This window comes from Scyliorhinus canicula, chromosome 19 (assembly GCF_902713615.1).
Source record: "Scyliorhinus canicula chromosome 19, sScyCan1.1, whole genome shotgun sequence".
NCBI lineage: Eukaryota > Metazoa > Chordata > Chondrichthyes > Carcharhiniformes > Scyliorhinidae > Scyliorhinus > Scyliorhinus canicula.
This window is the reverse complement of record NC_052164.1, coordinates 56,296,357-56,317,239: the sequence shown is the minus strand read 5'-3', so window position 1 is coordinate 56,317,239 and position 20,883 is coordinate 56,296,357. Positions and strand designations below refer to the sequence as shown.

At 48.5% G+C, this 20,883-nt stretch overlaps 1 protein-coding gene across 1 annotated transcript in view; it reads right to left on the bottom strand.

Moving 5' to 3' along the window:
• Nucleotides 1-20,883, bottom strand: part of LOC119954304 (poly(U)-specific endoribonuclease-like) — a 114,588-nt gene that overhangs the window by 28,163 nt on the left and 65,542 nt on the right. Inside the window, exon 6 of the mRNA XM_038779415.1 lies at nt 12,348-12,461. Within this exon, the coding sequence (XP_038635343.1) occupies nt 12,348-12,461 (114 nt within the window). The remainder of the gene's footprint in view (nt 1-12,347; nt 12,462-20,883) is intronic.

The window sequence follows — 20,883 nt, the reverse complement described above, 5'->3', positions numbered from 1 at the left end:
CCTCCTCTGCACCCACTCTCAAGCATCCACATCCTTCTGGTAATGTGGCGACCAAAACTGCCCGCAGTATTCCAAATGTGGCCTAACCAAAGACCTATACAACTCTAACATGACCTGCTGACTCTTGTACTCAATACCCCGTCCATTGAAGGCAAGCATGCTGTATGCCTTCTTCACCACTCTATCGACCTGCGTTGCCACCTTCAGGGTGCAATGGACCTGAGCTCCCAGATCTCTCTGTACATCAATTTTACCCAGGACTCTTCCACTGACTGTATAGTCCGCTCTTGAATTAGATCTTCCAAAATGCATCACCTCGCATTTGCTTGGATTGAACTCCATCTGCCATTTCTCTGCCCAACTCTCCAATCTATCTATATTTTGCTGTATTCTCTGACAGTCCTCCTCGCTATCTGCAACTCCACCAATCTTAGTATCATCTGTAAACTTGCTAATCAGACCACCTATACCTTCGTCCAGATCATTTATGTATATCACAAACAACAGTGGACCGAGCACGGATCCCTGCACGGATCCCACTAGTCACCTTTCTCCATTTTGAGACACTCCCTTCCACCACTACTCTCTGTCTCCTGTTGCTCAGCCAGTTCTTTATCCATCTAGCTAGTACTGCAACAACGAATGAACGGGCATCGTGCGACAATCACCAGGCAGGAATGTTCCCTTCCAGTCGGGGAACACTTCAGCGGTCAAGGGCATTCAACCTCTGATCTCCGGGTAAGCGTTCTCCGAGGCGGTCTTCAGGACACGCGACAACGCAGAATTACCGAGCAAAAATTTATAGCTAAGTTCCGCACGCATGACTGCGGCCTCAACCGGGATCTTGGATTCATGTCGCATTACATTCACCCCCCACCATCTGGCCTGGACTTGCAAAATCCTACCAACTGTCCTGGCTTGAGACAATTCACACCTCTTTAACCTGGGATCACCCCCTATCTCTGGATCTGTAATGATTTGATTACCCGCAAATGCTCGCATTCCAAGCATTGTCTGGCATCTCTGACTTTGTCTATATAAACGTTTCTGGAACATACCTCTCCATTCACCTGAGGAAGGAGCAGTGCTCCGAAAGCTCGTGTTTGAAACAAACCTGTTGGACTTTAACCTGGTATTGTAAGACTTCTTACTGTGCTCACCCCAGTCCAAAGCCGGCATCTCCACATCAAAGAATTCTATTAGGTTTGTAATACATGACCTTCCCTGCACAAAACCATGCTGCCTATCACTGATAAGTTTATTTTCTTCCAAATGTGAATAGATCCTATCCGTTAGTATCTTCTCCAACAGTTTGCCTACCACTAACGTCAAGCTCACAGGTCTATAATTCCCTGGATTATCCCTGCTACCCTTCTTAAACAAAGGGACAACATTAACAATTCACCAGTCCTCCGGGACCTCACCCGTGCTCAAGGATGCAGCAAAGATATATGTTAAAGCCCCAGCTATTTCGTCCCTTGCTTCCCTCAGTAACCTGGAATAGATCCCATCTGGACCTGGGGACTTGTCCACCTTAATATCTTTTAGAATACCCCAAACCTCCTCCTCCTTATGCCCACTTGACCTAGAGTATTTAAACATCCATCTCTAGCCTCAACATCCGTCATGTCCCTCTCCTTGGTGAATACCAATGCAAAGAACTCATTAAGAATCTCACTCATTTCCTCTGACTCCATGCATAAATTCCCTCTTTTGTCTTTGAGTGGGCCAATCCTTTCTCTAGTTACCCTCTTGCTCCTTATTTGGGATTTTCCTTAACCCTGTTAGCCAAAGATATTTTATGACCCCTTTTAGCTCTCTTTATTGTGCGTTTGAGATTTGTCCTACTTGCCTGATACTCCTCCAAAGCTTCATCAGTTTTAAGTCGCCTAGATCTTATGTATGCTTCCTTTTTCATTTTAGCTAGTCTCACAATTCCACCCGTTATCCATGGTTCCCTAATCTTGCCATTTCTATCCCTCATTTTCACAGGGACATGTCTGTCCTGCACTCTAATCAACCTTTCCTTCAAAGACTCCCACATTTCAAATGTGGATTTACCCTTAAACAGCTGCTCCCAATCCACATTCCCTAGCTCCTCCCGAATTTTGTTATAATTGGCCTTTCCCCAATTTAACACTCTTCCTTTAGGTCCACTCACATCTTTGTCCATGAGTATTCTAAAACTTACGGAATTGTGATCGCTATTCCCAAAGTAATCACCGACTGAAACTTCAACCACCTGGCCGGAACCATTCCCCAATATCAGGTCCAGTATGGCCCCTTCCCGAGTTGGACTATTTACATACTGCTCTAAAAAAACTCTCCTGGATGCTCCTTACAAACTCTGCTCCATCTACGCCTCCAACACTACACGAGTCCCATTCAATGTTGGGGAAGTTAAAATCTCCCATCACGACTACCACCTTGTTGCTCCTACATTTTTCTATAATCTGTCTACATATTTGTACCTCTACTTCACGCTCGCTTTTGGGAGGCCTGTAGTCAAGTCCCAACAATGTTACTGCACCCTTCCAATTTCTTAGCTCTACCCATATTGCCTCAGTGCTCGAATCCTCCATCGTGCCCTCCTTAATCACAGCTGTGATATCATCTTTGACCAGTAATGCAACTCCTCCATCCCTTTTACCTCCCTCTCTATCCCTCCTGAAGCATCTATACCTTGGGATATTTAGTTGCCAGTCTTGCCCTTCCCTTAACGAAGTCTCAGTAATACCAATAACATCATATTCTCAGGTACTAATCCAGACCTAAATTCATCTGCCTTACCTGCTACACTTCTCGCATTAAAACAAATGCACCTCAGACCATCAGTACATTTGCGTTCATCTACTCTTCCCCATAGTCACATTGTGTTTATTATCTAGTACCATACTGGCTTTAGTTGCTGCCTCTTTACTGACCTCTAATTTCCTAATCTGGTTCCAATCCCCCTGCCACATTAGTTTAAACCCTCCCCAGGTGGATTGTTCACGTTAAATTGCACCTTAATTGGGGAAAAAAATGAATTGAGCACTCTAAATTTATTTTAAAAAGATAGAAAAAAAAGGATATAATAAACCAGGCTGTTTCTTAGTCACCAGGAGCCCACAAGAAAAGCAGAAGCAGTTAGTTGAGTTGGAAAATAATGCAGGAGGGAAGACATGAAAGCAGACTGGAGAGAGCAGGTCCAAGCTAAAAACAGCAAGGCCCAGAAACCAGGGAATGGGTCAGAAGAGCTTTCCAAGTCTGTGAAGTCAAAGGAACAAAGAACAGGAATCTGGGAAAGGTTGAGATTGAGGAGCAGGGAAAAGCTCCAAGTTAAAAGGCAAAGCTACAGAAAGTAGCAGAGCACAATAAGCCTGTGAGAAGCCAGAACTCTGAAGTGATCAGAGGATTGGTGACTGCTTACTACGGGCCTGTGAAGCAGTGGTGTTCTATTGGCACAGCTGAGAGATTGTGAGGAAGCTTGAATGCCTGTGGCAATCCTGGGAAGTATAAGAACATAAGAACTAGGAGCAGGAGTAGGCTATCTGGCCCCTCGAGCCTGCTGCGCCATTCAATGAGATCATGGCTGATCTTTTGTGGACTCAGCTCCACTTTCCGGCCTGAACACCATAACCCTTAATCCCTTTATTTTTCAAAAAACTATCTATCTTTATCTTTAAAACATTTAATGAAGGAGCCTCAACTGCTTCACTGGGCAAGGAATTCCATAGATTCACAACCCTTTGGGTGAAGAGGTTCCTCCTAAACTCAGTCCTAAATCTACTTTCCCTTATTTTGAGACTATGCCCCCAGTTCTGCTTTCAGAACTTCTTAGGTTGTGGAAACAACCTGCCACATCTATCCTATCTATTCCCTTCATACTTTTATATATTTCTATAAGATCTCCCCGCATACTTCTAAATTCCAACGAGTACCGTCCCAGTCTTCTCAACCTCTCCTCGTAATCCAACCCCTTCAACTGTGGGATTAACCTGGTGAATCTCCTCTGCACACCCTCCAGCGCCAGTACATCCTCTCTCAGGGAAGGAGACCAAAACTGAACACAATTCTCCAGGTGTGGCCTCACTAACACCTTATACAATTGCAGCATAACCTCCCTGGTCTTAAACTCCATCCCTCTAGCAATGAAGGACAAAACGCCATTCACCTTCTTAATCACCTGTTGCACCTATAAACCAACTTTTTGCGACTCATGCACTAGCACACCCAGGTCTCTCTGCACAGCAGCATGATTTAATATTTTATCATTTAAATAATAATCCCTTTTGCTGTTAATTGCTACCAAAATGGATAACGTCACATTTGTCAATATTGTATTCCATCTGCCAGACCCTAGCCCATTCACTTAACCTATCCAAATTCCACTGCAGACTTCTGGTATCCTCTGCACTTTTTGCTTTCCCACTCATCTTAGTGTAGTCTGCAAACTTGGACACATTGTGCCCTTGGTCCCCAACTCCAAATCATCTATGTAAATTGTGAACAATTGTGGGCCCAACACTGATCCCTGAGGGACACCACTAGCTACTGATTGCCAACCAGAGAAACACCCATTAATCCCCACTCTTTGATTTCCATTAAATAACCAATCCTCTATCCATGCTACTACTTTACCCGAAATGCCATGCATCTTTATCTTATGCAGCAACCTTTTGTGTGGCACCTTGTCAATTGTCCATTGGCTCCCTGTTATCTACCGCACTGGTAATATCCTTAAAAAATTCCACGAAATTAGTAAGGTACGACCTGCCCTTTATGAACCCATGCTGCATCAGCCCAATGAGACAATTTCCATCCAGATGCCTCGTTATTTCTTCCTTGATGATAGATTCCAGCAACTTCTCTACTACCGATGTTAAGCTAACTGGCCTATAATTACCCACTTTCTGCCTACCTCCTTTTTTAAACAGTGGTGTCATGTTTCCTAATTTCCAAACCGCCGGGACCACCCCAGAATCTCGTGAATTTTGGTAAGTTATCACTAGTTCATTTGTAATTTCCCTAGCCATCTCTTTTAGCACTCTGGGATGCATTCTATCAGGGCCAGGAGACTTGTCTACCTTTAGCCCCATCAGCTTGCTCATCACTACCTCCTTAGTGATAACAATCATCTCAAGATCCTCACCTGTCAGAGCCTCATTCCATCAGTCACTGGCATGTTATTTGTCTCTTCCACTGTGAAGACTGACCCAAAAAACCTGTTCAGTTACACACTTCACTCCCCAAACACCCCATCCCAGCCAACAAGATGGCAGCAAGGATAGCGGCCCCTATTTCACGGACACTGAACTCGAGACCCTGCTGAATGCCATGGAGGGAGGCAGGTGACACTGCACCCCATGGTGGAAAGGAGGCTGCTAGCCGTCACATTATGCTGTGCCTGGATGCAGGTGGCAAAGGTCATGAGTGCCATAGGCAACATCGCTGTGACCGGCCAGCGGTGCTGAATAAGACTTCACGGCCGCCTCAGGGTGGCTCGGGTGAGTCGGCAGCACTGTGCCATGTCACCAACGCCTGTCCCACACACCTGTAAACCCCCCCCCCATCCCACTTGGAGGCCTAATACTGTGCGGTTTCTGTTCCTCCCCATTCCCCAGGAGAATGCTGCTCATAATCGACGTGAGAGGGAGAAGACTGGAGAGTGAAACTTTTTGTTTGTGGCCCTTCACTACAATGGAACAGAGGGCACTGAACGTGGTCGATGGGCCTGGAGAAAGGGTAGATGCCAAGGCGGACCTTGGCTTCGGGCAAGGAGGCGAGACCCGCGCCAGAGTTGCGGTTCCACACGGCACATGGGTCATCCCCAAACCACGACCCCCATTACCACCCCTCCACCCACCCCGCCCCACACCCACCACCACTCCAACACCTCCCTCCCCACATCCCTGCTCCTCCACCACCACCTCTACCCCTCCTCTTCACCACCGGCCCCATTCCCCCTCCCCAAACAACCCCCTCCCACCATACACTCCCACCAACCCCACTCCCCCCGACCCGTGGTCCAATCATGCCTCTTGCAGGAGCTCCTGGTGATGGCGTGGACCCTTCTGTTGTCCCCCATAAACAACACCAACCACAACCACATGAGGAGAGCGGCACTGGCGAGGATACGGACAGCAACGGGAGCCTTTAACCCGCATCCCTTGACAACCCGGAGCTCAAGTCCGGGGAAGGCAGTGACTTTCCGTCACAGCAGTCTCCAACACCATCCACAGACTTGCTGCAGTGCAACAGGTGGAGGTAGTAACCTCGATAGGGCGGACGCTCAGAGGGTGGGTTGACCCCAGAGACTAGCTGGCCATCCAGACAGATTTAGGTCTGGAATCATCGATCGTGGAGATGCGTTCGCAGAACCAGGGACTGCGTGAGGGGGTGGTTGGAAAGCATCCAACGCCTGCAGGTGCAGTTGGAGGGGTCCAACCATGCTGCTGACCATATGTGCCACCCAGGTGATCGAAATCAGATTTTCTGGTTAGCTATAGATGAGATAGATAAAAGGTTTAATTAAGAAATCATGAAGAGTAATTAACTAAATCATATTAACCATTAGAGTGAGGAAAACTGACTAGCTGGGAAATAATCAGATAAGACTTTAAATGTTCACATTTTGCAAGTTGTTCGAGACTGGCCAGAATTCAAGGCCAGTGACAAAAGACTCCATTGTGTGCAGATGCCTTCCCAGGCCTGGGCAGGTCCGTTTCTATGGTAACAGTCAGTCAGAGTCATAATGACTTTTCAAAAACTGTGTTAATCTAATTAATGTTAGAGGCACAATTGGCAAGCCAGGGTATGGAAAATTACAAGATCACACCAAAACATTTATCTCTTAAATTGACAGACAGACAATTTGGTCGAATTGAGTGAATTATAAATTAGTTGAAGCCAATTACAGTTGTAAAGAAGGCAAAACTTTAAGATAATAATCTTCTTAAAAATCCCTTGTTGGGATGGAAAAATTCATTCCGGAATCAATCTATCACTTCCTGAAACCTATGTCTTTGCTGCTGCCTTTGCTATCGCTATTTTTCTTTAGTTTAAATTAATCCGGAATTTTGTACTGTGTATTATGATTTGAAGTATTGCACGAGTTGTATTTTATACTCAACTACTGTATTCGCTAAAGATAATAAATCGGACCTAAGTTTGTATTGTAACAAAGAATTTACCAGTAGACACTAAAGCTGACGATTAAAGTTCAACGTAACTTTGCAAAAAAAGGTGGGGGAAGGCTAATTATAACAACATTAGGCGGGAACTGAAGAACCCAGATTGGGGGCGGATGTTTGAGGTTAAATCAACATCTGACATGTGGGAGGCTTTCAAATGTCAGTGGAAAGGAATTCAGGACCGGCATGTTCCTGTGCGGAAGAAGGATAAATACGGCAAATTTCACAATCCTTGGATAATGAGAGATAATGTAGGCCTCGTCAAAAAGAAAAAGGAGGCATTTGTCAGGCCTAGAAGACTGGCAACAGATGAAGCCTGTGTAGAATATAAGGAAAGTAGGAAAGAACTTAAGCAAGGAGTCAGGAGGGCTAAAAGGTTTCATGAAAAGTCATTGGCAAATAGGGTTAAGGAAAATCCCAAGGCTTTTTACACGTACATTAAAAATAAGAGGGTAGCCAGGGAAAGGGTTGGCCCACTGAAGGATAGGCAAGGGAATCTATGTGTGGAGCCTGAGGAAATGAGCAAGGTACTAAATGAATACTTTGCATCAGTATTCACCAAAGAGAAGGAATTGGTGGATGTTGAGTCTGGAAAAGGGTGTGAGAAGATAGCCTGGGTCACATTGAGATCCAAAAAGACAAGGTGTTGGGCGTCTTGAAAAATATTAAGGTAGATAAGTCCCCTGGGCCTGATGGGATCTACCCAAGAATACTGAAGGAGGCTAGAGAGGAAATTGCTGAGGCCTTGACAGAACTATTTGGATCCTCACTATCTTCAGGTGATGTCCTGGAGGACTGGAGAATAGCCTATGTTGTTCCTTTGTTTAAGAAGGGTAGCAAGGATAATCCAGGGAACTACAAGCCGGTGAGCCTTACATCAGTGGTAGGGAAATTACTGGAGAGAATTCTTCGAGACAGGATCTACTCCCATTTGGAAGCAAATGGACGTATTAGCGAGAGGCAGCATGGTTTTGTGAAGGGGAGGTCGTGTCTCACTAACTTGATACAGTTTTTCAAAGAAGTTACAAGGATGATCGATGCAGGTAGGACAGTGGATGTTGTCTATATGGACTTCAGTAAGGCCTTTGACAAGATCCCTCATGGTAAACTGGTACAAAAGGTGAAGTCACACGCGATCAGGGGTGAGCTGGTAAGATGGATACAGAACTGGCTAGGTCATAGAAGGCAGACAGTAGCAATGGAAGGATGCTTTTCTGATTGGAGGGCTGTGACTAGTGGTGTTCCGCAGGGATCAGTGCTGGGACCTTTGCTGTTCGTAGTATATATAAATGATTTGGAGGAAAATGTAACTGGTCTGATTAGTAAGTCTGCAGATGACACAAAGGTTGTTGGAATTGCGGATAGCGATGAGGACTGTCAGAGGATACAGCAGGATTTAGATCGTTTGGAGACTTGGGCGGAGAGACGCAGATGGAGTTTAATCCGGACAAATGTGAGGTAATACATTTTGGAAGGTCTAATGCAGGTAGGGAATATACAGTGAATGGTAGAACCCTCAAGAGTATTGAAAGTCAGAGAGATCTAGGTGTCCAGGTCCACAGGTCACTGAAAGGGGCAACACAGGTGGAAAAGGTAGCCAAGAAGGCATAAGGCATGCTTGCCTTCATTGGCCAGGGCATTGAGTATAAGAATTGGCAAGTCAGGTTGCAGCTGTATAGAACGTTAGTTAGGCCACACTTGGAGTATAGTGTTCAATTCTGGTTGCCACACTACCAGAAGGATGTGGAGGCTTTAGCGAGGGTGCAGAAGAGATTTACCAGGCTGTTGCCTGGTATGGAGGGCATTAGCTATGAGGAGCAGTTGAATAAACATGGTTTGTTCTCACTGGAACGGCATAGACAGAGTGGATAGTCAGAGGCTTTTTCCAGGGTAGAGGGGTCAATTACTAGGGGGCATAGGTTTAAGGTGCGAGGGGCAAGGTTTAGAGGAGATGTTCGAGGCAAGTTTTTTTACACAGAGGATAGTGGGTGCCTGGAACTCGCTGCCGGAGGAGGTGGTGGAAGCAGGGACGATAGTGACATTTAAGGGGCATTTTGACAAATAGGATGGGAATAGAGGGATATGGACCCAGGAAGTGTTGAAGATTTTAGTTTAGACGGGCAGCATGGCCGGCACAGGCTTGGAGGGCCGAAGAGTCTGTTCCTGTGTTGTACTTTTCTTTGTTCTATGTTCACAGCCTGAATTTCTATTATTTGGGAACTAAGAAGGGATAATGCATATCCAGGGTTCCGAATAGACACAGGGATCCATCACCAGGCCAACACTGCACAAGTTGTATCCATGGAGGAGGCCTTGGGGCGAAGGCTTTGGCAATTGCATCAAGGCTTAGGTAATCTGTGTAGGTGATTGCCGAGGCCGAAGACAGGGATGCCTTCTCAGAGGCAGCCATGTACCAGAGCCGCTCACATTGCAGGGGTGCTCCAGAGCCTGGCAGGCCGGGGCTGGGAACATGTTCTTTGTTAGTGTTATTGGGTAAGGTTCAAGTTAACGTGGCAGATATGTGGCAACTGGGAGGGATTCCCTGTGAGGAATACTAAGGTGCACAAAATGTGGAGAGAGGGATGGCACTGGAGTAGGAAATAATGAGTTCTTACTGGGTACAGTTTAAGGTAGAAAGTAATGGGCCCAAATTGTCCGGATCTTGCAGTCCCAGCGTCGGCAACCTCCTGCCACGTGTTCCTCAGTGGAAGAGGGTGCAAGCAATGTGAAAACCCATTGACAGTGGTGGAACCAGAAGATCCTGCCACCAGTCGCCAAACATGCCATGGGGAGTGCATGGGAGGTGAGAAAAATCCATCCATGGAGACTAAAACAGGGTTTCTGTGTATGTGACATAGTTGGACAGGTGTGGCATGGTGGCACAGGGGCAGTATAATGGCACATGGATGGCACGGTGACACAGTGTTAGCATTGCTGCCTCACAGCGCCTGGGAGCTGAGTTCATTTCCAGCCTTGGGGTGACTGTCTGTGTTGCGTTTGCACTTTCTCCCCGTTCCAACGTGGGTTGCCTACACGTGCTTCGGTTTCCTCACACCGTCAAAAGATGTGCAGGTTAGGTGGGATTACGGGGATAGGGCAGTGGAGAATACTCTTTCAGAGGGTTGGTGCTGACTTGATGGGCCGAATGGTCTCCTATTGCACTGTAGGAATTCTATTATTCTATGTCTGTGAATACACAGAGTGGATAATAAGATGAGCTTTAGGCAGCTGTAGGCAACTTTATTCCATGTGCTTCCAACTCCATACAACGATAGTCAGGGAAAGTGGTTGAGTTGTGGCGACAGGCAGGCAGAGGTGGGGATTTGGTGACAGTTAGGGACAGAGGTGGGGATTTGGTGACAGTCGGGGACATGGGGTGGGGATTTGGTGACAGTCAGGGACAGAGGTGGGGATTTGGTGACAGTCGGGGACAGAGGTGGGGATTTGGTGACAGTAAGGGAAGGAGTGGGGATTTTGGTGACAGTCGGGGACAGAGGTGGGGATTTGGTGACAGTTAGGGAAGGAGTGGGGATTTTGGTGACAGTCGGGGACAGAGGTGGGGATTTTGGTGACAGTCGGGGACAGAGGTGGGGATTTTGGTGACAGTTAGGGAAGGAGTGGGGATTTTGGTGACAGTCGGGGACAGAGGTGGGGATTTGGTGACAGTCGGGGACAGAGGTGGGGATTTGGTGACAGTCGGGGACAGAGGTGGGGATTTGGTGACAGTCGGGGGCAGAGGTGGGGATTTGGTGATAGTTAGGGACAGAGGTGGGAATTTGGTGACAGTCGGGGACAGAGGTGGGGATTTGGTGACAGTCGGGGACAGAGGTGGGGATTTGGTGACAGTCGGGGACAGAGGTGGGGATTTGGTGACAGTCGGGGGCAGAGGTGGGGATTTGGTGACAGTTAGGGAAGGAGTGGGGATTTGGTGACAGTCGGGGACAGAGGTGGGGATTTGGTGACAGTCGGGGACAGAGGTGGGGATTTGGTGACAGTCGGGGACAGTGGTGGGGATTTGGTGACAGTCGGGGACAGAGGTAGGGATTTGGTGACAGTCGGGGACAGAGGTGGGGATTTGGTGACAGTCGGGGACAGAGGTGGGGATTTTGTGACATTCGAAGACAGAGGTGGGGATTTGGTGACAGTCGGGGACAGAGGTGGGGATTTGATGACAGTTTTGGTGACAGATGCTTTGTATCTACCTTTTATATAGAACTGAGCTAAACTAAGATGAGTCACACTACTTAGCTTCAAACAGAAGAAGAATGCAATTCAATACAATTCACAGCTTTTTGCCACTAATCAAGCTTCAGGCGATCAGCCAACAAGATAGCACTGGTTGTGCTGGAGTGCCCCATCCAATTGATGAGTCGTCTGAGGCCCAAGGACACTGAGGGGGTGGCCAGGGACACACACCCATATGAGCCTTGGTGCTTCGTTCACAGTGGACAGTTGGCGGCATGCGCAGCTGCATGGCTGCGGACTGGAACGCATTGAAGCCACTGTCGAGGCACCGAGGAATTAAGATTTGGCGTGGACCTGGTGCCCGCCATGATTTTGGCGTAAAAAACGATTCTCTGTCCAATTGCCTTTCCCGATTTTGTTGTCGGATGACGGAGAATCCTGCCCAATGATTTCACAATGAATTAGGATATAATTTGAGGATAATAAACTTTACAAGGCTACAGGAATGGGCTTGACTGGATTGTTCCATAGGAAGTTGGCATAGACTGAGTGGGCTGAATGGACTCCTTCTGTACCTTAAATGACTCTGTGACTCAATGGGGGATGGTAAAGTTAATCATGAGAGGTGAAAATGGGACAGTGAGGGTGTAGTAATGGAAGTGTAGAAGTGAAACTAATAATGAGAGTTTGATGGTCAGTGTGTGATGGTGAGATGGTTACAGTGAGATTGTCAGTGAGAGTTTAATGGTGAACATGTGAAAGGAGAAACTAGATTGTGAAGTTAATGGTGAAAGTGTGGTGATGAGTGCGTGATGATGACGGTGTATCTTGTTACACCACATCACAAGGTTCAGCCATGTTACAGCACTGACCCAGTTAATACACAGATTTTGAGGTGTGATGGGAACTTTTAATTTTAGGTGCTGCAGGTTCTCTCGGCTCAATAACTGTGAGGAGTTCACACAATTTGTTCAAACCATTACCTACCTGAAAAGATATGTTCAAAACCACTGGAATCGAGAACATTGCTGCTTCTGGAGTAGAGACCAAACCACATCTTCTTCAGGTCCTCCTCAAACTCCACCATGGAATTGTACATTTCTGTGAAGAGGGAACAAGACATCAGAAATACAGACCATTAAATACTCCCAAAGATGCAGTGATATGTTGTTACATTGTGCGTTACAGTGTGTGATTGTGTGTGTTACAGACTTTGTGCGATTGAGAGAGCCTGAGATATATGAGATATAGTCACATTATTGTTTGAATATGATGATCTGCATGGCAAACTGACATATTCAGTAACTCACCAACACTCCAGATAAATCCCAGCGACTGCAAGAGATAAAATACAAAAAACTGAATTTACCTGCAATTTGAAAGCCTGTCTCCTGAAATATCAGAGAATTATTGGATAATTAAAGCAGAGAAGGGGACCATTTGTCTGCCATGTCCATGCTTGCCCTCTGTAAGAGTCACTCAACCATTCCAAATCCACTGCCTTTTCTCCTTAACCAAGCAAATCATTTATCTTCAGAGAATTGTCCAAATCTTCATCAAAACTCTGATTGAATTTGTGTCCACCACATTCTCAGATCCTAACCATTCACCACTGTGCCCTCTGGTTGTCGATTCTTTCATCAATGAGAACATTTTCTTCTTATGTTCTATGTTCTATCTACTCTTTTCAGACCCTTCACGGTTTGAATACTTTGATCAATTCTCCTCTGAACCTTCCCAATCCCCGTAACCTGACCTAACCCATGCATCTTTGGACTGTGGGAGGAAACCGGAGCACCCAGAGAAAACCCACGCCGAAATGGGGAGAACGTGCAAACTCCACACAGTCACCCTATGGCCAGAATTGAACCTGGGTACCTGCTGCTGTGAAGCAGCAGTGCTAATCACTGTGCCATCGTGCTCCCCATGACATCATTTTGACAACATTTTGCATTCAAGCATATTCAAAATGATCACTAGTCATTTGATTGGGCAGCAGGGTAGCATGGTGGTTAGCATAAATGCTTCACAGCTCCAGGGTCCCAGGTTCGATTCCCGGCTGGGTCACTGTCTGTGTGGAGTCTGCACGTCCTCCCCCTGTGTGTGTGGGTTTCCTCCGGGTGCTCCGGTTTCCTCCCACAGTCCAAAGATGTGCGGGTTAGGTGGATTGGCCATGCTAAATTGCCCGTAGTGTCCTAATAAAAGTAAGGTTGTTGGGTTACGGGTATAGGGTGGATACGTGGGTTTGAGTAGGGTGATCATGGCTCGGCACAACATTGAGGGCCGAAGGGCCTGTTCTGTGCTGTACTGTTCTATGTTCTATGATACTATTTGACATCAAAAAGGAATAAATTGGAACCATTTTCTCATCAGTTGTCCACGCTCATTTCCACCTTTTGATGCCAATGCTCACTTTTGGTCATATTTGATGTTAAAAGTGATCATTAGGCCTCTTCTGCAATCATTCCCTGGATCAAAATACTGGAACTTCCTCCCTAACACCACACAGACTGCAGCAGTTCAAGAAGCAGGCTCGAGGGGCAGATGGCCTACTCCTGCTCCTAGTTCTTATGTTCTTATGTTCTTCTATTACGAAAGAGAAAATGCTGGAAAATCTCAGCAGGTCTGGCAGCATCTGTAGGGAGAGAAAAGAGCTAACGTTTCGAGTCCGATGACTCTGTCAAAGCTGGTGACTCATTACCACATTCTCAAGAACCATTAGGGATGGGTACCCACATCTCATTAATTAATAGAAAACTCAGCCAAGCTCTCCTTTCCCTCCTCCTCAGCCCTCACTCACTCACTCACTCATCCTCTCTTCCTCCTCTATTGTCCCACCATTTGTTTTTTTCCAACTTGCCCTGATGGGGAGCGCTCCCATCTCTTTGTTCACCAGCCCCACCACACCAGACTCAAAATCACAACTCGAGGCCTTGCTCTTGGTCCCAGGCCATGGTCACGCTCAGCCTCAGACTCGTTATTATCTCTAGACCATGGTCTAATGCTCTCCCCAAGGCTACGGCTGCACTCTTGACCACTAACCCCATTCTCCCTCTCAGTCTGTCGTCCTGCGCTTGGCCACAGACTCGCTCTTCAGCTCAATCCACAGTGCCTTGTTCTTCCCCAGCCTCGAGCTGTGATCATGCTCTCAGCTCTGCCCAGTGGCAGTGACTCAAACCGAGGAGACAGCACCACGAAGGTGCTGCAGTGTAGGAAGCCATTCCTCAGGCAGCACGTTGATTACTGAGAGTGTGGCCTCTGCATTTCCCAATCACAAAATGAAGTTAAAGGCGGGTGACTTTGGTTCAAACATTTGGTAAATTTAGAGTACCCAATTATTTTTTTTCTCCAATTAAGGGGCAATTTTAGCATGACCAATCCACCTAACCTGCACATAGAACATAGAACATAGAACAGTACAGGCCCTTCGGCCCTCAATGTTGTGCCGAGCCATGCTCACCCTACTCAAACCCACGTATCCACCCTATACCGTAACCCAACAACCCCCCCCCCTTAACCTTACTTTTTTTTATTAGGACACTACGGGCAATTTAGCATGGCCAATCCACCTAACCCGCACATCTGTGGGAGGAAACCGGAGCACCCGGAGGAAACCCACGCACACACGGGGAGGACGTGCAGACTCCACACAGACAGTGACCCAGCCGGGAATCGAACCTGGGACCCTGGAGCTGTGAAGCATTTATGCTAACCACCATGCTACCCTGCTGCCACATCTTTGGGTTGTGGGGGTGAAACCCACGCAGACACAGGGAGAATGTACAAACTCCACACGGACCGTGACCCAGGGCCAGGATTCGAACCCGGGTCCTTAGCGCCACCTTTGGTTTAAACATGACATGAAATGCATCATCCATGTGCCTGTTCCCAAGTTGTGGCGGTATGGAATTGAGGTTTGACAGTGAAGAAGTGGATTGTCGACTGAAATGATTATGATTTTATTGTCAATTGTGCCTATGTTCTGGAGATAGAACAGTACAGCACAGAACAGGCCCTTCGGCCCTCGATGTTGTGCCAAGCAATGATCACCCTACTCAAACCCACGTATCCACCCTATACCCGTAACCCAACAACTCCCCCCCTTAACTTTACTATTAGGACACTACGGGCAATTTAGCATGGCCAATCCACCTAACCCGCACATCTTTGGACTATGGGAGGAAACCGGAGCACCCGGAGGAAACCGGACGTGCAGACTCCACACAGACAGTGACCCAGCCGGGAATCGAACCTGGGACCCTCGAGCTGTGAAGCATTTATGCTAACCACCATGCTACCGTGCTGCCCACCTATCTAGCTCTGCCTTAAAGATACTCAGTGACTTGGCCTCCATAGCCTTCTGCGGCAAAGAGCTCCACAGATTTGGAGAAGTTTAATTGTCTTACACTCATATTGCTGCTGATAACCCTTTGTGAATTGGGCAGGGATATATGGCTGTGTCACAAAATAAAACATTTATAAGTTACTTAACACAGTGATGGGTAGCATGCCAGGTCACAGCCACTATAGTCTATGGAAGTGTAAACATCAATGATATCTTCACTTTCATTGTCACAGTTAAAACAGTTCTGTTGTGAGAGTGTGTCCAGACCTGGATGTAGAAGATAGGGTAGTTAATGGCCCAGCTTTTGTTTTCTCAAGTGAATGTTGAGATGTTTGCCACCTTGGCACGGTGGCACAGTGGTCAGCACTGCTGTCTCACAGCTCCAGGTCCTGGGTTAAATTCCGGCCTCGGCTGACTGACTGCGCGGAATTTGCAATTTCTCATGTCTGAGTGGATTTCCTCTGGGTGCTCTGGTTTCCTCCCAGTCTAAAGATGTGCAGGTTAGGCGGATTGGCCACAATAAATTGGAGGACACCGCTCCTGGTGGCCATCAAGGTGCTGCTCGCCCTGAACATTTACACTGTGAACTTTTACTGGGTCCTGCTGGTAAAGCGTTCCAGGCACCCACCACCATCTGCGCAAAAAACTTTCCACGCACATCTCCCTTAAACTTTCCCCCTCTCACCTTGAAATCGTAACCCCTTGTAACTGACACCCCCACTCTTGGGAAAAGCTTGTTGCTATCCACCCTGTCCATACCTCTCATAATTTTGTAGACCTCAATCAGGTCCCCCCTCAACCTCCGTCTTTCCAACAAAAACTATCCTAATCTACTCAACCTTTCTTCATAGCTAGCACCCTCCATACCAGGCAACATCCTGGTGAACCTCCTCTGCACCCTCTCCAAGGCATCCACATCCTTCTGGTAATGTGGCGACCAGAACTGCACGCAGTATTCCAAATGTGGCCGAACCAAAGTCCTAAACAACTGTAACATGACCTGCCAACTCTTGTACTCAATACCCCGTCCGATGAAGGTAAGCATGCTGTATGCCTTCTTGACCACTCTATCGACCTTCGTTGCCACCTTCAGGGTACAATGGACCTGAACTCCCAGATCTCTCTGCACATCAATTTTCCCCAAGACCCTTCCATTGACCTGCAGATCCAGGTACTTTCTAAAAGAGTTTAGGGTCTCCCGTACCCTCCATTCTCATGTCCCCTGTACACCTTCTGGCACTTATTTTGAATATATGTCCCCTGGTTCTAGAATTTTCTCCTAGGGGAAACAATTTTGTCCAGTCCACCCCATCTCTTGCCCTAATAATTTTTATCTCAATGAAGTCACCCCTCAGCCTTCTTTGCTCCAAGGAAAACTATCCAATCTCTCCTTGTAGCTATACTTTTCTAGCCCTGGCAACATTCTTGTAAACCTCCTCTGCACTCTTTCCAGAGCAATTATGTCCTTCCTGTAATATGGCGACCAGAACTGCACACAATATTCCAGTTGTGGCCTCACCAGTATTTTATGGAATCCTCACATTGTATCCTTACTTTTATATTCTATACCTCTGCCAATGAAGGAGAGCATTTCATATGCTTTCTTACCAACCTTGTCTACTTGAACTGCTGCCTTTAGAATATAGAACATTACAGCGCAGTACAGGCCCTTCGGCCCTCGATGTTGTGTCGACCTGTGAAACCAATCTAAAGCCCATTTACACTATTCCATTATCATCCATTTGTTTATCCAATGACCATTTAAATGCCCCTAATGTTGCCGAGTCCAATACTGTTGCAGGCAGTGCATTCCACGCCCTTACTACTCTCTGAGTAAAGAACCTACCTGTGACATCTGCCCTATATCTATCTCCCCTCAATTTAAAGCTATGCCCCCTCGCGCTAGCCATCACCATCTGAGGAAAATGTCCATCCTACCTAATCCTCTGATCAACTTGTATGCCTCTATTAAGTCACCTCTTAACCTTCTTCTCTCTAACGAAAACTGCCTCAAGTCCCTCAGCCTTTCCTCATAAGATTTTCCCTCCATACCAGGCAACATCCTGGTAATTCTCCTCTGCACCCTTTCCAATGCTTCCACGTCCTTCCTATAATGCGGCGACCAGAACTGCACACAATACTCCAAATGCGGCCGCACCAGAGTTTTGTACAGTGATGCGCGATCAATGAACACAGAAATGAAGGAGTAGTCCGAATCGAAGGCTTTAATCTACAAGAAGTGTGCCCAGCAGCAGGAGTACAGAAATGACTTGGCTGCTGGGAAACACGGGTTCTTATACTCTGCCTCGTGGGTGCCCACTGGCCCGTAACTATATACAGGGACGGGTTAGCACACGGTAACTATTTACAGAGTTGGAAAGCGAGAGAACAAACAAAAAAAAGTCCATTGACAGTCCATGTCGACTCGATCAGCCGATCGGGGGCCTTGGGTGTCCTTTGCGACCTGCGGAGCTTCGTTGGAGATGTTGGAGATGCGGGCGTACATGACTCCGGGTGCGATGATCCGGTCCTCTTGGATGTTCCCATGCCCCTGGACGGAGCTGGTGAGGGCCGGGCCGTGGGGGGGGGGGGGGGGGGCGCGTCGGGTCCTCTAGGTGAGGAGGTTGGCGGGCCAGGGAGGGGAGCGCCTTGGGGGAGCAGTTGCGGTTGGGGGGGGTGGGCTGGTGCCGGAGGCGATGGCGGGGATCCGGCGGGCGCCAGGTCCCATAGGGAGACCGTGTCCTGTCGGCCGTCGGGGTACTCCAAATACACGTATTGCGGGTTCACGTGGAGCAGCTGGACCCTCTCGACCAACTGGTCCGGCTTGTGCACCCGCACGTGTTTCCGGAGCAGGATGGGCCCGGGGCAGCCAGCCAGGTCGGGAGCGGGGTCCCTGAGGAAGACTTCCTGGGAAAAACAAGAAGGCGTTCATGAGGCGTTTGATTGGTAGATGTGCAAAGTAGTGACCGGATTGAGTGGAGGGCGTCTGGGAGGACCTCTTGCCAGCGGGAGACTGGGAGATTTATGGACCGTAGGATCAGCAGGATCGTCTTCCAGACCGTACCGTTCTCCCTCTCGACCTGTCCATTACCCCGGGGTTTGTAACTGGTTGTCCTGCTTGAGGCAATGCCTCTGCTGAGCAGGAATTGACGCAGTTCATCACTCATAAAGGAGGACCCCCTATCACTGTGAATGTAAGCGGGGAATACGAACAGGGAGAAAATGGTGTGGAGGGCTTTAATGATGGTGGGTGTGGTCATGTTGGGGCAGGGGATGGTGAACGGGAAGCGGGAGCACTCGTCAATCACGTTGAGGAAGTACGTGTTGCAGTTGGTAGAGGGGAGGGGACCTTTGAAATCCATGCTGAGGTGTTCAAAGGGACGTGAAGCCTTTATCAGATGCGCTTGTTCGGGGCGGTAGAAGTGCGGCTTGCACTCCGCGCAGATGTGGCAGTCCCTAGTGACCGTCCAGACCTCCTCGATGGAGTAGGGCAGGTTGCGGGTCTTTACAAAGTGAAAGAAGCGGGTGACCCCCGGGTGGCAGAGGTCCGCGTGGAGGGCTCGAAGGCGGTCCACTTGTGCATTGGCACAGGTGCCGCAGGACAGGGCGTCGGGAGGCTCGTTCAGCTCCCCAGGACGATACAAGATATCGTAGTTGTAGGTGGACAACTCGATCCTCCACCGCAAGATCTTGTCGTTCTTTATCTTGCCCCTCTGTGCATTGTCAAACATTGGTCTGTGAAGAGGGTGAACCTCCTGCCGGCCAGATAGTGCCTCCAGTGTCGGACAGCTTGTACTATGGCCTGAGCTTCATTCTCGACCTAGGAGTGGCGGATTTCGGAAGCATGGAGGGTACGGAAGAAGAAGGCCACGGGTCTGCCCGCTTTGTTGAGAGTGGCTGCCAGAGCTACATCGGACGCGTCGCTCTCGACCTGGAAGGGGAGGGACTCGTCGATAGCACGCATCGTGGCCTTTGCGATATCCGCTTTGATGCGGCTGAAGGCCTGGCGGGCCTCCATCAACAGGGGGAACGTGGCTGTTTGGATGAGCGTACGGGCTTTGTCGGCGTAATTGGGAACCCACTGGGCGTAATATGAGAAAAACCCGAGGCAGCGCTTGAGGGCTTTGGGGCAGTGGAGGAGGGGAGCTCCATCAGAGGGCACATGCGTTCCGGGTTGGAGCCTATCACTCCTTTTTGCACTATGTAGCCGAGGATGGCTAGGCGGTCGGTGCTAAACACGCATTTGTCCTTGTTGTAAGTCAAATTCAGGAGTTTTGCGGTTTGGAGGAATTTGCGGAGATTGGTGTCATGGTCCTGCTGATCGTGGCCGCAGATGGTGACATAATCGAGATACGGGAAGGTTGCCCGTAAACTATATCGGTCGACCTTTCGGTCCATCTCCCTTTGGAAGACCGAGACCCCGTTTGTGACACCGAAGGGAACCCTTAAAAAGTGGTAGAGCCGCCCGTCCGCTTCGAACGCAGTGTACTTGCGATCGCTTGCGCGGATGGGGAGCTGGTGGTAGGCAGACATGAGGTCCACCGTGGAGAAGACCTTGTACTGCGCGATCCTGTTGACCAGGTCGGATATACGGGGGAGAGGGTACACGTCCAGCTGCGTAAACCTGTTGATGGTCTGACTGTAGTCTATGACCATCCTATTCTTCTCCCCGGTCTTTACCATCAGAACTTGTGCCCGCCAGGGGCTGTTGCTAGCTTTGATGACCCCTTCCTTCATAAGCCATTGGACCTCGGACCTGATGAAGGTCCGGTCCTGGGCACTGTACCGTCGGCTCCTGGTAACCACAGTCCACAGGAGTGCGGCCGCGCAGAGGTGGGGGAGGATGTAGAGTCTGTAATTTTTAAACTCCCTCCCCTGGACCATGAGGTCCACTGTACAACACCCCGTGATCTGCACTGAATGGGAGCCAGAGGCCAGCGTGGTTTTTGCTTGACCTGGTAGACAGGGAGAGCCCAGCGTCTTACCGTGGCGGGGTGGACGAAACTCTCCGTGCTCCCGGAGTCCAGCAGGCAGGTCGGCTCGTGCCTGTTGAGCATTATCCTTGTTGCTGCCGTAGAGAGGGTGTGGGGTCGAGACTGGTCCAGAGTGACTGAAGCGAGTCCTGGCAGATAGTCGGAATCTTCATCGGTCTCTGCCCGGGACCGCAGCGACTGCCTT